The 14,776-nt window shown below is 42.9% G+C and overlaps 1 protein-coding gene across 9 annotated transcripts in view; it reads right to left on the bottom strand.

Moving 5' to 3' along the window:
* Positions 1 to 14,776, bottom strand: part of ESRP2 (epithelial splicing regulatory protein 2) — a 106,028-nt gene that overhangs the window by 1,746 nt on the left and 89,506 nt on the right. For 4 of the 9 annotated variants that reach the window (XM_087876980.1, XM_087876984.1, XM_087876983.1 and 1 more), the window contains one exon: positions 8,248 to 8,556. In XM_087876980.1, coding sequence (XP_087733106.1) covers positions 8,398 to 8,556 — 159 coding nt within the window. In that variant the 3' untranslated portion in view covers positions 8,248 to 8,397. Of the gene's footprint in view, positions 1 to 7,795; positions 8,557 to 13,620; positions 13,736 to 14,776 lie in introns of those variants that run through there. The other 5 variants (XM_087876981.1, XM_087876985.1, XM_087876987.1 and 2 more) reach the window with 2 other exon arrangements.

Here is a 14,776-nt window from a genome sequence, read left to right on the forward strand (position 1 = left end):
CCACCTTGGAAGGATGGAAGGCTGAGTCCACCTTAAGCCTGGTGAGATTCGAACTGCCAAATTGCAGGCAGCTGGCAGTCAGCAGAAGTAGCCTGCAGGACTGCACTCTAACCACTGCCCCACCGTGGCTCTTAGTTGGTTAAGATAGTTGGCGTACTGTTTTCTGTCACTGTTTAGCTAATTTTTATAGCCACCTAAGTCTTAACTGATAGGAACAAGATAGGCTTTGTAGCATCATACTACTGGCAACGGGCTGATAGAGGGTGAAGTATCTGTCTTCATGCAGCAAGCATCTTGGCTTTTCAGCAGTCTCCACTTTTTTAATAAAAAGAATATAGGCAACTCTAAACCACAATTTAGTTATTAAGAGGGCTGCTTAACTGTAATTATCTGCAGGCTGCATTTACTGCTTAGTCTACAACTAACCCTACTATCTCAGGATGAAGTAAAACAAAGGAGATTTAGATGTGTTTGCACAGTTCAGAAGACAGCTACCTAAAATAAATTCAAGCACTAAAATCATTCGTATTCGAGGGTTCCTGGAACCGTTTATCTTGTGTTTTTTAATCGCACAGTTTTGACTCTTCAAAATACAAAGGCGATGCCATTAGAGAAGAATATTTGTAGCTCAGGGTTGAACTGTGGGGTCCTTGATGCTCTCTGAGCTTGTTTGTTTTGTAGCAGACGTTGCATTACCAAACTAGGTAACATCACCACGCACTGATAATGTTATCTAGTCTGGTAGCGAAACGTCTGCAAGAAAACAAACAAGCTCAGAGAGCCCCAAGGACCCCACAAAGATGATGGCTGAAACGAATGTTTGTTTGTTTTTAAAAAAAGATTATCACTTTTTAAGATGGCAAGGAAGATTTCTTCATTCTACTTGTTGTCTTCAGTGTTGGATCAAGTGGACGTGTCGCTCCTAAATTGAGGCAGCATCCTCTTCCTTTCCTTGCTCATCTCCCCACCACGGTGGATTTCTTTATCTTCATTTCAGAGATCCCATACAATCCAAAATGACAATCCTTTCGATTGTCCGGCCTACAGTAACCAAAATGGCCACGTGTGAACTTTCGAAACCAAACAATTGCCACCTCAAATGTTACGGTTTCTATGGAAGTAAACCTATCTCCTGTTCAACAGATGCAACTCATTGTATGCTGAGTAAAGTACGGCTAGTTATATGTCGGAGTACTCCATTCCTTTTTCAGCAGTCCTTTTAGTGTCTTCTCTGTGCTTATCACCAGGGTCTCTTTGACAGTTTTCAACCCTTAAAATGTGTCAGGCCTCCAAACGTTGGCCAGGTGAGGAAACAGACTTCCAAGGAACTCTCCTTTATTGTTGGAGAGGGTATCATAATAGTCTTGAAAGCCTGGTGGAACTTCCCCCCTTATACCCAGAGAATCAAGGTGGAATCATTTTGAGGTTCTTTCCCAACCCCTCTTCCGTCCCAAAGTTAAGTTGAGATTCCCTTAACGATTCTTGCATTCCTTTGTTCACGGCTATCTCCGTTGTCTCAGACAGAGTGGGTCAGATGTGAAGATCGACAGGTGTGAAGTTTCAGAGTTTTTCTTATGCTCTGAGAAGAGTGATGGGTATCCCCTCTTCTCCCTTAAAAGTTCTCCCGGCTAGTGTGAATTTGTATTTGTACCTAACATGTGGGCACCCAAACAGTCCCGAGTTACTATGCACTAAGTGAGCAATCCACGGAGCACTGCAGTGTGAGCACCTCCCCACTGGTTGGCGAGATGAACCTCTTGCCGATGCTGAGGGAGATGTGGATTGTCTTCAACCTTCTGTTGCCTTGAAATACCCGATGCCTGTAGACGTAGAAACGCTTTCCTATTTAAAGCAAAACTTATAGAAGTTGAGTACGATAACGGTGGGGTTTTTTTGCCTTGTAAAAGCTTCAATACAAGGGTCTTTATATATATATATATATATATATATATATATATATATATATATATATATATATATATATATATATATATATATATATACACACACACACACACACACACACACACACACACACACACACACACACACACACACACACACACACTTTTGGCTTGTGTGATGCTTTAGGTAAGACTGTTAATTTTGTGTAATGTAATAGAGATAAAAGCACATGATCTCCGTTAGACTATGCAATTTACAATTTTCTGCCTGCAATTGGCATCTATGTTGCCTCTCCAAATTTACAATTGCTTTCTATGCTGGCACCCAGGTTTTTTTAAATAAATGTTATGGAAAGCGTTCAAATGGTAGCTTTCATAAAGAAAGAGTGGAGGCTTTTGTAACCCAAAGGAGGTGATATATATATATATATATCCCGTTTTGAAAGTCGTTTTGGTTTAACCAAAGTTTGACCACAATTTGGCGCTCCTTCTAATAAACGCTTCATTAGAAAATGGAATTGCCATCCATTGTAAACCAAAGAATAAAAGAGAAAACAATTGCTTGGATGCAAACAAATCTTGGGGTGGGGCGGGAAACTCTATTTTTGATACATAGAATGAATGTCATTCCTTGAGGTTTGAAGATTGTTCAAATTGAAATTTTCTATTTAACAGTTTGGGACAATAATGATTTAAGACTAAAAGTTACATTCTAGATGTTTACAGAGCCTTGTATTGTAATTTCATGTACATTTGTGTATTAAACCTTTTGTAAGTTATGATTGCAGTGCTACATGCAGAAGTACAAAGGGAAAAAGCATTATAGGCTCTTGAATCATAGTGTTGAAATAAAAAAGAAAATGCATATAAGAGTCTGTGTCTTTATTTATCTGTACTCATTAATTCGGAAGAGTGAGGAGAGTAAAATTATTAGATGTACAGTAGTCGTGCCTTTTTTTAGCAGACCTAAAATGATACAAGACTTTGTCTTCTTTTAATGTGTCTTTGTGATTGATTGTAAGTGGACTTGACACCAGTCCTTTAACTTCCATTGCAAAAGTTAGAAAAAAAGGATTTGCTCCATAAATGGTCTATTTTGCAAGAATCCATACATTTGCTCAAAATGTGCGTATTCTTCATTCAGAAGGTTGTGGGTTTCGTCTCTGGCATTGTTTCAGAAAAATTGATATAATCAGGCGTTATAAAATTCCTATTCTCAGAATAGGCATGATGGGCCTGAGTAATTTTTTTTTATAATCAGCCGAGTAGAAAAAACCGTGATTGGTGAGATCTTTGGATTGCTATGATATTATTTTCCAAGAACTGGATTTATATATTTTAGCTCTACAATCCTAAATTAATTTAAGTTTCTGAGTCCCCTCTTAAGTTTTATTCTGTATGGATATCAGGTATCTGCAGAGTCTATTTAATAGCGCTTTCTGTTAAGCAGGACTTTTCTATTTTCTGGAGATGAATAAAAACAACTTAGCTGAGGCTTTTTTAAAATCAGATTTTTTTGCTTTCAGATACGACTGAAGCCTCACTATTGGCCTCTGATATGATAGATTTTGTAGTTGGGTCTCTTTTAAGAGAATGCACTGGTTATATAAGTATAACTACTTTGTTCATAGAGCTGTGGGGGCCAGGTGAAATTAACAAATGCAGCTTTTTGACATGCTTAAGATAATTTGCATAACTTCTTCATGAATTTTATGATCCAGCTCTGTAATTCAAATAAGATATACGTCATCATCTTTTCTTTCTCACCTTCTCATCTTTCCTGCTACCTTCTATTAGTGGTATCTTACGATTTATCACTTCTTGTTTGTATCTTACGATTATGATTGTATCTTATGACTTACGATCTATGACTTACCACTTTGTGTGTACACTGAGAACTTACGCACCAGAGACAAATTCCTTGAGTGTCCAAATCACCCTTGGTCAATAAAAAATTCTGTGTGTTTTTAAAAAGGTCATGGAGGGGAGGACACATAATAGCCCACTCCTGTGGATTTTGATTCTGGAATAATAATAACTTTATTGTCATTGTACGTGTGTACACAGTATACCCATACAACAAAATTCACTTAAGACCCAAAGACCAGGTCCAACACACATAACAATCCCCAAACACACTCCCTCCCACCACAAATTCCCCACCCCTAACCCACCCAAACATCCACACAACAGACCAAGTAATGCTGTCCAACAGATCACTGGTGGTGGCCCTTTAGTTCATTGTTGAGTGCAATTATAGCTCTGGGATAAAAACTATTCAGAAAACGTGTGGTCCGAGTTTTAATTGTTCTGTATCTTCTGCCAGAGGGCAACGGTCCAAAAAGAATGTCCCATAGCAATCAATAAGATTTACTCCCAGGAATTTAGATGGGGAACTTCAATCTTAGATTCGTGATGGATCAGAGTTGAATTAGAACCTTAATATCCTGTGGCTGCTTTGAATTGTGAGTCTACCAAGTGTGTTGCATCACAAATTCTCCCATCCTTAACTTGCATGAAATAATTAAGGCTAGGAGACATCACAGAAAACTGGCTTATTCTTATTCTTGATTTGGGCACCATGGTTTTATATTAATAAGGGGGTGTAGTTAAAAAAAAAGAGTGAGCTAGAGATTTGAGTTGTTATCCATCTTTTAATCCAGGGGTCTTCAAACTTGGCATGCTGGCTGGGGAATTCTGAGAATTGAAGTCCACAAGTCTTTCCACCTTCTGAAAAGAGCTGCACCTGAGTTTGATCTTGCTGAGGGTACAATTTTAGGATGAGAGACCCAGTTTTATCTAATATCTACGTGAATATGGTGAATAACCAAGAGCCTTCGAGCTGAGCTGAGCTCCCAAGTGCCTACGTGGACACACCAATGTGCTTTCCTTGGCTGCCCCACCTCGGGTTTCGCTTTTTCTGGTGGCCTCCCATTCCATTCCTAACCAGAGCTGACCCTACTTAGCTTTTTGAGATCAGCTAGGTGCCGCTGCTGGCTGTGACACTTTAAAGATAGTCGTCTTAAAATAGGGGTTTTAAAAAAAGATTTGTTTAAAAAAAAATAGAAGTGAAGAGGCTTATTTTAGCAGCTGCAAGCAGCTGCATTATTTAGGTCAGTAGCAACTGTCAGGTCCTGCCATTCTTACAAATTCCAGGGAATTCACTCCTTGTCTGTGATGGAATCCCTCAACAGATTGTGGAGAGTTGTCGGATTCAGAGCAAACATGCCTGAAGGATTGTGGAAGTGAGACGGCCAACCGGAAGGCTGTCACATCTGCCTTTCTTCCTATTTGCAAGCAAAGAAGTTGACAGAAAAGTAGGAGCTTGCTTTCAGAGAGAGTATCCAGGAGATTAATGTCTTTTTTCTGCTCCTCGGTTGAAGGATTTTAATCATCTTCCCTATGTTATTCCTACCGGTCAATGTGGCTACACAAAGTTGTTGTAGCAGAGGAGGTAAAGGTAAAGGATCCCCTCGCACACATGGGCTAGTCGTTCCCGACTCTAGGGGGCAGTGCTCATCTCCGTTTCAAAGCCAAAGAGCCAGCGCTGTCCAAAGACGTCTCCGTGGTCATGTGGCCGGCATGACTCAACGCCAAAGGCGCACGGAACACTGTTACCTTCCCACCAAAGGTGGTCCCTATTTTTCTATTTGCATTTTTTACATGCTTTCGAACTGTTAGGTTGGGCAGAAGCTGGACAAGTAACGGGAGCTCACCCTGTTACGCGGCGCTAGGGATTCAAACCGCTGAACTGCTGACCTTTCGATTGACAAGCTCAGCATCTTAGCCACTGAACCACTGCGTCCCTAGCAGAGGAAAGCATCATGCTAACTGGTTGATCTCAGAACAGCTGTTCAGACTTGGTCAGCCTGGGGGAGATAAACTAGGCTAGCAGGTTGGGAAAATTTCTTGGAAGTCAACTTTTTCCACTTTGTGGAAAAAGAAAGCTGTGGGAAAACCCAGGAGCGGCTTTTTCATTTCAAAGCCGGGCTATCCAACCTTGGTAACTTTTTAAGATGTGTGGACTTCCAACTCCCAGCATTGGCTGGGGAATTTTGGGAGTTGATATCCACACATCTTAAAATTGCCAACATGAAGAAACACTCTTTTAAATCCATGGGAATTGAGGGGAAAATGATCCCCGACAATTGCTTGCCTGTGCCAAGGCTGCAAAGAAGATTGGGTGAGTTGAACTGTAATTGCAAGTCCATTGCTTCAGCCCGTGTACCAGAATCCTATTGATCTGTTCTAGTTATAGGTTAGATCAGCCCGGTATTTGAGAGATCCAGTGTGAAGGGGACATCTAGTGGTGAGATGTGGACATTGCAGAGGTCTGCCTACCGCTTTAAAAACATGGTTTTGCATTAAGATTTGCCTGGCAAATAAGATACCCTTTTGTAAAGAATGACACACAGTAGCTAGAATTGCATCATAGCCCATGGTGGGAACTGGGTGTCTTCAGATTCTCGAGTTTTCAAATGAGCCAAGGCAGGACACTTCAAATAAAAGATACCATCAGCTAGCCGTCTGTTGGTAGAACAGATGATCCCCAAGCAACAGTAGCTTGTATCCATTGTGTAGTACAGCGGATCCCAAGCAGAGGACTGAATATCTTAGAATGGGCAATTTTGTCAAATAGGCAACCCTATTTTACAATGAAGTGTGTGCACCTATTCTATTTAATAAGATTTAGTCCCCATTAAATTAAAGCTGGCTCAAAGCCACCCAGCTAGCTTTCATGCCTAAGGCAGGTCTAGAACTCACCATTTCCTGGCGATTGGCCCAAAATCATCCAGCCACTTTTCATGCCTAAGGCGGGACTAGAACTCACTGTCTCCTGGTGATTGGCCCAAAATCATCCAGCCACCTTTCATGCCTAAGGCGGGAGTAGAACTCACTGTCTCCTGGCGATTGGCCCAAAATCATCCAGGCACTTTTCATGCCTAAGACAGGACTAGAACTCACCATCTCCCGATTTGTAACCCGATGCCTTAACCACCAGACCCAATTGGCGCTCCAAAGATTAGTTTGGCGATTGTATCAACTGCCTATGGTTCATGTGAAAAAGAAAATATCAGACTTTGTGCTGGAATTCAGTTTGCCGATAGCCAGTGCAGCACATACTATACATGCTGTGTGCTAATTAAATTACCAGTAACCCCACCCCCCAAAAAATATGTTCTTATTTGCAATGCTGGTTTCAATTGCAAGAAGCTAAAGAGACAAGTCCATTTTCCTGCAAGCGTCTTTTATTTCTTATCATATAAAGAAGCATACACCGATTCAAGGCCAGGGCAGGTCTGATCCCCTTTTAAGTACTACTCAAGAGTTCTTTATTTAACAAACAAACAAACAAAAAAAAATCCCTGCATTCACACAGGTACCCAAGAGTCCAATTCGACTCAGTCTGGTTTCCTCCGTTGTTATTGCACATTTCGAAAGAATCCTGATCAAGGCACAAGTTAAAAACCAAAATTATTTAGTGCTTGTACAACAGATGTTTCGGCACACACTACACAACATAAAACTGTTCTTTGAACATGTATATACATACATTTTTTTAAAAAAACATGCACTAATTAGACTTAAATTTCAACTTCTTTGCTGTGTCATAATATACAAATGAATATTGTAAACAAATGGCATGCATGTGAACTAGAGCAAAAACAAAATACAGTATCTGAGCACTATGATGTTTAAATAAAACAACATATATAATTTACTAGTCCTCGGTCTTTCCGTCCTGTCATTGTCCTACTAAGATTCTACCTTTGTTTAGTTTACAGATTGGCAGTTTGAAAATATGGCTTTACTTATTTTGGGTTCTTCTACCTCACAAAACAAAAATTAAAACGAAAACCGAAAAGCTTATTTTGTCATTTCATTTCATATTTTTTTTTTAAGGGAGCAAGAAAAACAATTCGATTTGACACCTTTCAACTGAAAAGCTTATTCTGTCATTTCATGTGGACATTTTGTTTTAAAGTAAGGAAAGGGAACAGGAAAAATATAATTCAATTTGACACCTTTTAGGGGAACAAACAAACAAAAGATTCTTCTCTTTTGATGAGATGGAATTCCCTTCTACTCCAAATTAGAGAAAAGAGGTTTGGCAAGTCTGTATTTCAAACAAAAACATTTTTTTTTTCTCTCCAAACGGGGAATGCAGAATTGTTTATATATATGTATATATATATTTATATTTTTTAAAATAAAAAACAAACAAAAAACACAACCTAAAATCTACAGCACTTCAGTAGTTCAGCTGAGTTAGAGTTTGTCTCGATAATATTTGAGCAATGCTTTTTCGGGAATAGGTGGGTGTCATTCCTTCTCCCCCGCTAGTCTGCTTTGGGAGGAGGTGGCTTTGTACCCCCAGGAGGAGAAAAAAGGCTGATGGGCAGGGAAGACACGGCTGCTTTGAAGAGGAAAAAGGAGATTTGTTCTTGTTCCCCGCACTCGGATCCACTGGGGGGGGGAGGGAAGGTGGTGTCTAGATAAGGCAGAGGTCCACACAGTGGCCCCCCAAGAGGCTTCCATTTTGCTCAGCCACGGCTTTCTTGGCGGAGTCCAGGCTGGGAAAAGAAACCAGAGCTTCTCCGCTAGGCTGACCGCTGAAGTTGAAAAGCGGGAGGACGGAGTCTGCATGGAGCTGCAACAACGGAGGGAGAGGATCAAAAGGTCGGCCGGGCGCAGGTGGAGAACAGAGCAAAGGGGTCGTCTCAGCTTCTCTTCCCCCCACTGGAGGCAGCTGAGAAGGTGACCGACGCTCCCTGGAGAGGCTTATCCAGGACAGATGATGCCGTGTGAACTAAGGGCCTGTTAGACACGGTGGAGCTGAAGTTACCTGGCCAATAGGTGCTCCCTTCTCTGGATTCCATGGATCACCTGAGAAGAGCTGGGAAAAAACCCTCCTGTATCTCACACCTGGAGGGCACACAGACCCTTCTCAAGTTCACCTGCCAGATCTGTACTCCAGAGCAGGCATGGCCAATTAGTTTCCCCAACTGGCCACATGAGAAAATGGGAACAACCAGTGGTGGGATTCAAATAATTTAACAACCAGTTCTCTGCCCTAATGACCGGCTGGGTGGGTGTGGCCATGGTGGGGTGTGGCCAGGGGGTATGACAGGCAGCATTTGGCCACCTGCACCTCCCTGGGAGCAAAAAACGAGTTGTGTGAGGGACGCTGGCTCCCCGTGCCCTGTTTTGGGCCTGCAGCCTCCTGGGAGCAAAAACGGGCCGCGGGATGACTTCTGGAAAGGGCAGAAAGGGGAGGGGTGGGGCCAGCCAGCAATTGTAACAACCGGTTCTGCAGAAGTGGTGCGAACCGGTTGAATCCCACCACTGGGGATAACCAATAGGGCTGTGAAGGTGTGTAGGCACGCAAGCACACACATATGTACATTGGGAGAAAAAAAGTTGCCTACAAAATAAAAGCAATTCAGTTCTGTTGCATACATATATATGTTCTGTAAACCGCTTAGAGAGGGGCTGGAAATCAGGGGTCTCCAACCTTGGCAACTTTAAGACTTTGTGGACTTCAACTCCCAGAATTCCTCAGCTGAAGAACTCTGGGAGTTGGAAGTCCACAAGACTTAAAGTTGCCAAGGTTTACCTCTGCTCTAAAGCACTGTTGAAGCGGTATATAATTAAGTGCTATTTCCATTTCAATTCATTTCCAATCAGGGGTGAAATCCAGCAGGTTCTGACAGGTTCTGCAGAACCGGTAGCGGAAATTTTGAGCTGTTTGGAGAACCAATAGCGGAAATTTTGAGTAGTTTGGAGAACTGGCAAATGCCACCTCTAGCTGGCCCCACAATGGGAGTGGGAATGGAGATTTTGCAATATCCTTCCCCCAGGAGTGGGGAGGGAATGGGGATTTTGCAGTATCCTTCCCCAGCCGCACCCGCCAAGCCACATCACACCCACCAAGCCACACCCACAGAACCGGTAGTAAAAAAATTTGGATTTCACCACTGTTTCCAATTGACCTCAATGAAGGCAAGACAGAGATTGCCAAAGAGCCAGATATGGGCCATAAAACACCCAGATCTGCTCCAGAATGTTGTTGGAAATTAAAATGGAAGCAGAGAGGACCATGGTGCAGCAGCCACAGACCCTCTCTCAAAAACTAACCCCATGGGAAACCACGCACAGGCAGACTGCCCCTAACTGCCTTGGACAAGCCATAGGTGTGTCCACTATAAGGTTGGTATCTCTGACAGCCCCTTTCAGATCATAATTTCATTTCTCTATAAGAGAAGGATGTTTGTAGCTCAGGCTTGAAAGGAGGGGGTCCTTGGTGCTCTCTGAACTTGGTTGTTTTCTTGACCCGTTTCATGACCCCACTAGTACTGATGATACCACCTAGTTGGGTCACGAAACGTCTGCAAGAAAACAACTAAGCTCAGAAAGGAGCTTTCAATTTCATTTATATCTTGTCTTTCTATCCTGATCTTTAATTTCTAGAATTGCTTACCTGGGCGATCCAGTTGGTAATCTTTAGTCACACACTTTTAAGTCCCACCTCCCCCCCCCCACACCCCAAATAGCAAACATTGAAAAGGGCGTAGAAGAGAACCAGCAGTAATGAATATCAATTTAGGAAGGAAGAAAGCTGATTTCATATAGTCCATCCCCCGCAAAAAAGAAATGTTAGACCAAAACAGTTTTCATTATTAGACACTCCGATGATCTTAGACAGTGATGGTTAACCTTTTCGCCGTCGTGTGCCAAAAGCAGGGGGACTGCAGGGGGGTCGTGCATGTGTGTGCCCACACCCATAATTCAATATTCTCCAAGCCCCATCCCCCCTGTGCATGTGCACGTGATCCCCCCCGGGCTTCCCCCACTTTTGGCACATGACGGCAAAAAGGTTACATTTTTTGCCCTCCCCAGGCTCCAGAGGCTTTTTTGGAGCCTGGGGAGGGCAAAAACAGCCTTCCCCACCTCCCTGGAGGCCCTCTAGAGGCCGGAAACAGCCAATTTCCCAACTTCCGGTGGGCCCGGAAGGCTCAAAAATCAGCTGGCTGGTGCTTTGGAACTGACCTAGGGCAATGCTCACGTGCTCACAGATATGGCTTCGCATGCCACCTGTGGCACGCGTGCCATAGGTTCGCCATCACGGATCTAAGATAATGTCTACCATTTAAACCAAACAATTTGGGAAAAATACAGGCAATCCTCAATGTACGACGGTTCATTTACTGTTTGAAGTAACAGAGCCTTGGTAGTACAGTGGTTTAATGCACCCTGTTATTAACACAGCTGCCTGCAATTTCTGCAGGTTCGAATCTTACCAGGCTCAAGGTTGACTCAGCCTTCCATCCTTTCTAAGGTAGGTGAAATGAGGACCCAATTTGTGGGGGCAATAAGCTGACTTTGTATAAATATACAAAAGTATGAAGGCTATTGCTTAACACATTGTAAGCCGCCCTGAGTCTCCGGAGAAGGGCGGCATATAAATCAAATTAAAAAAAAAAAAAACACTGGAAAAGTGACTTACAAACTGGTCCTTGCACTTACGACCATTGCAGCCTCTCCACAATCATGCGATCAAAATTCAGGCATTTCTCAACCGTCATGTTACAAGTTACAAGGGTTGTAGTGTCCAGGAAGGAGTTGTGCGATTGTCATTTGCAACCTTCCCAGCTGGCTTCCAACAATCCAAATCATAAGAAGGAAGCCGGATTCAATTAGTGACTATATGATTCACTTAGCAACCATGGCAAAAAGAAAAAGGTTGCTAAATCGAGTGCAACTCCTTTAACAATGGAAATTCTGGTCCCAATTGAGGTCGTAAACTGAGGATTACCTGTAATGCAATGTTGTTGGTTTTTTTCCAGGGAAGTAGCTCATTTTGCATCTATTCAACAGTCCCTGTAAGGCATAATTATTTAGCAAAACACAAAAGCAGAAAGGCCCGTCTAGGCCTCATTGGCGATCTCCCCAGAACTGAAATCGGCTTATTTGGGAGGATCATATGAGACAAGGCTGCACTCGTGTAAGTCCTGTATTTAATCTGTCTAAGAATTAGCCCATTTCCTGAGTTTCTGCAATACACTGAACCAAAAGCTAACCCCGAAACCTGGCTTCATGGTATATGTGCTAAACCAGGGCTGTCAAACTTCCGGCCCCGCGAACCAGATGCGTCACACGCTGTCCACGCCCACGCCTGGTTTAGCGAAGGAGGGGAAAAAGTTGTGATACGTCACGTGACGATGCCATGACGATAAGAGTTTGACACCCCTGTGCTAAACTATGTTCCCGTATGGTGAAGATGGCTTGTCTACCATATTAGTAAGCAAGCTGAGTTTGCAGTTATTTTGATTGAAGGAAAGTACAACTTGAATCCATGCTGACTATGCATGTTCCAAGATCCATTTGACAAGCTAGGGGCAGTGTTTCTCAACCTTAGTAACTTTTAAGATGTGTTAGAAGAAGCCCACGCCTCTTAAAGTTGCCATGTTGAGAAACACTGAGCTAGTACAATAGGGAAAACAAACCATGGGAAGTTCCTGTATTATAGAAATAACTGCAGATATGGATGCTTGGATATCTTAAATGTAGCCTGCCGTGTTTCTTTCAAATAGCCCACAAGGATATAATGCACGCAAGCACAGCTTGGCTGTCTCAGGAATTCTGGGAGTTGAAGTCCACAGCTTGGCTGTCTCAGGAATTCTGGGAGTTGAAGTCCACAGGTTGTAAAAGGGCCACAGTTGCCCACCCCTGACCCTAGGTTGAACATTACTCATGGCTGGTCCCTGGAGCTAACACTAAAAGAAAACAGAGCAACAAAAACAATATCTCTCTATGGTAGCTGCTTTGGAAAGGGGGAGGGAATTTGTCCACACATGCTCAGCATTGGGTCCGCCATGGACATCTGTTGTCCTGGGTCTGATGGGCAGAGATTTAGTAGAAATGTAACAGTCATCAAATAACTGGTCTGAAGATGGTCAGCTTTCTACAGAAACATCCCAGCATGTTTGAGGCAACAGACTCCAAATCCTTAGGTTCATTCTTTTGAAGAAGCTGAGGGCCACGAACACTTCTACCTTGACTAGTTAGCAGCTGGACTACCTGAAGCAGATTCAAAACCTAGGCAAATAAATCCCCAGGTCTTAACTAGTCTCACAATGTCCTTCCTGAACTGGTACCCCACAGATGGTAGCTGGGCCTTAAGCATTCTCAAAATCTCTTGAGGTCTCCAAGTGGACTGTGACAAATGGAAGAATCAATCAGGACGCCAATTAAATGATGCTTCCTCTTCCATCTGTCCCAATTCCATCTGTCCCGTATTTTGCTTTTCCTGCTCCAAGTCTGACCATAGGATCAATGGAGAGGGGCCCTGCAGAGCTGATGACAGCTGTGGCACCCACCTCCCCAAAAAAACCCTGAATGCCACACAAACTTCAAAACTTCCCAACCTCCCCACATTCTCCTAAACGTTCATCCCGAAGCGCAAGCACATTGAGATGTTCAGCATCACCCTTGGGTTAGTGGAGTCATGCGAAGTGCCCAAGCGAGGAAGTGTTAAGCAAGCAAAATCCCATCGCGAGCTAGGAAAGGAGGATGAAATGTGATTGGTTGGTTTGGGGGGTGGGTGGTTTTTTGTTTTTGAAAGAAAGGGAACAAAAGGGAACAAAAATCATCTCCCCGCAGAATCATTTCCATTCGCCACCAAAGAGTTCCGCTTCAGCCAATCCAAGCTTACCTTCTCTGTGTTGGTTACTAACACTTTACAAGCAAACCCAGTCTTTCGGTGCTTGTAACACGCCCCTTGCTTGGTCGTTGAGCTGAATGAGGCCATTGTAGTCGTCGGGAGCATACTACAGTACAAGTGTGATACAGAAGATCAGCAAGAGAAGGAGTAGGTGGTCTTGAACCAGAAAGCCACCCTTCCCCCCCATCAGCACTTGCCATTTTTTTCTTTAAGGGACAGGGGCTTTACAGTTTCCATCAGCAAAAGGAAGTGAGGGATCCCGGCCTCAAGAGCTAAATCCAACAGCAAATCTGTTGGAATGAGCTTCCAAAATTTCCAGAGAGAGTGGCCAGCAAAGCGTTAAAGCAAGCTATTGGCCATCGCTTAAGACCTGACTTTGGAGAAAAACATCTGCGAAAAAGTTCATGTGTTAATAGGTACGTCTTCCTAGAAGCAAGTTGATTTCACCTTGGTTGGTTGATGTGTCAGGCTTAGCCAGCGCTTAAGAAAAGCTGTGGGAAAATGCAACTAGAAGTGTGAAGAGCAACGAAGATGGGAAAACCAATGGAAAGTACCACATGGCCATTGCATCCAGATCACCCCCAGTGTTCTCCCACACCGGCTGTATAGTGATGAAGTCCTAGAGCGACTTAGACAACAACTGGAAGAAATGGAAACCAGCTACAACGAGCTTCCTATTAGCAGGTTTTTCTCATGCCCACAAGAAGATTCGAGATGATTGCGTTGGCCTTTAAACACCACCCAGGATCGGTGCTGCCTAGGCTTCTGGCAGATTTATGTTTCAGAAGAAAGTGGAGAGATCCGAAACTAAAGCTGCATTGTAAGTTGAAAACAACAAGCCAGGATGAAAAATGCTTTCAGAGAAGGAAATCAGGAGAACTCATTCCTTGAGAAACCGTGATTTCCTATTGCATCTGAGGCAGGCCATTTTATCACGACGAACACAAGAATTCCAATCTTAGATTCGATTGGGGCTCATCTAATCTAAGGTTCTGTTTCCATAATGGTCTGATAAATACATCAAAGCCATAAGCCAGTGTTGATGGATTCTATTCTGTATTTTGTGTATTCTGTGTATTGTATTGTATTCTGTATTCTGTGTATTGTATTGTATTCTGTGTATTGTATTGTATTGTATTCTGTGTAT

This window comes from Pantherophis guttatus, chromosome 11 (genome assembly GCF_059756535.1).
Source record: "Pantherophis guttatus breed Tessera chromosome 11, ASM5975653v1, whole genome shotgun sequence".
In the NCBI taxonomy this organism is placed as follows: Eukaryota; Metazoa; Chordata; class Lepidosauria; order Squamata; family Colubridae; genus Pantherophis; species Pantherophis guttatus.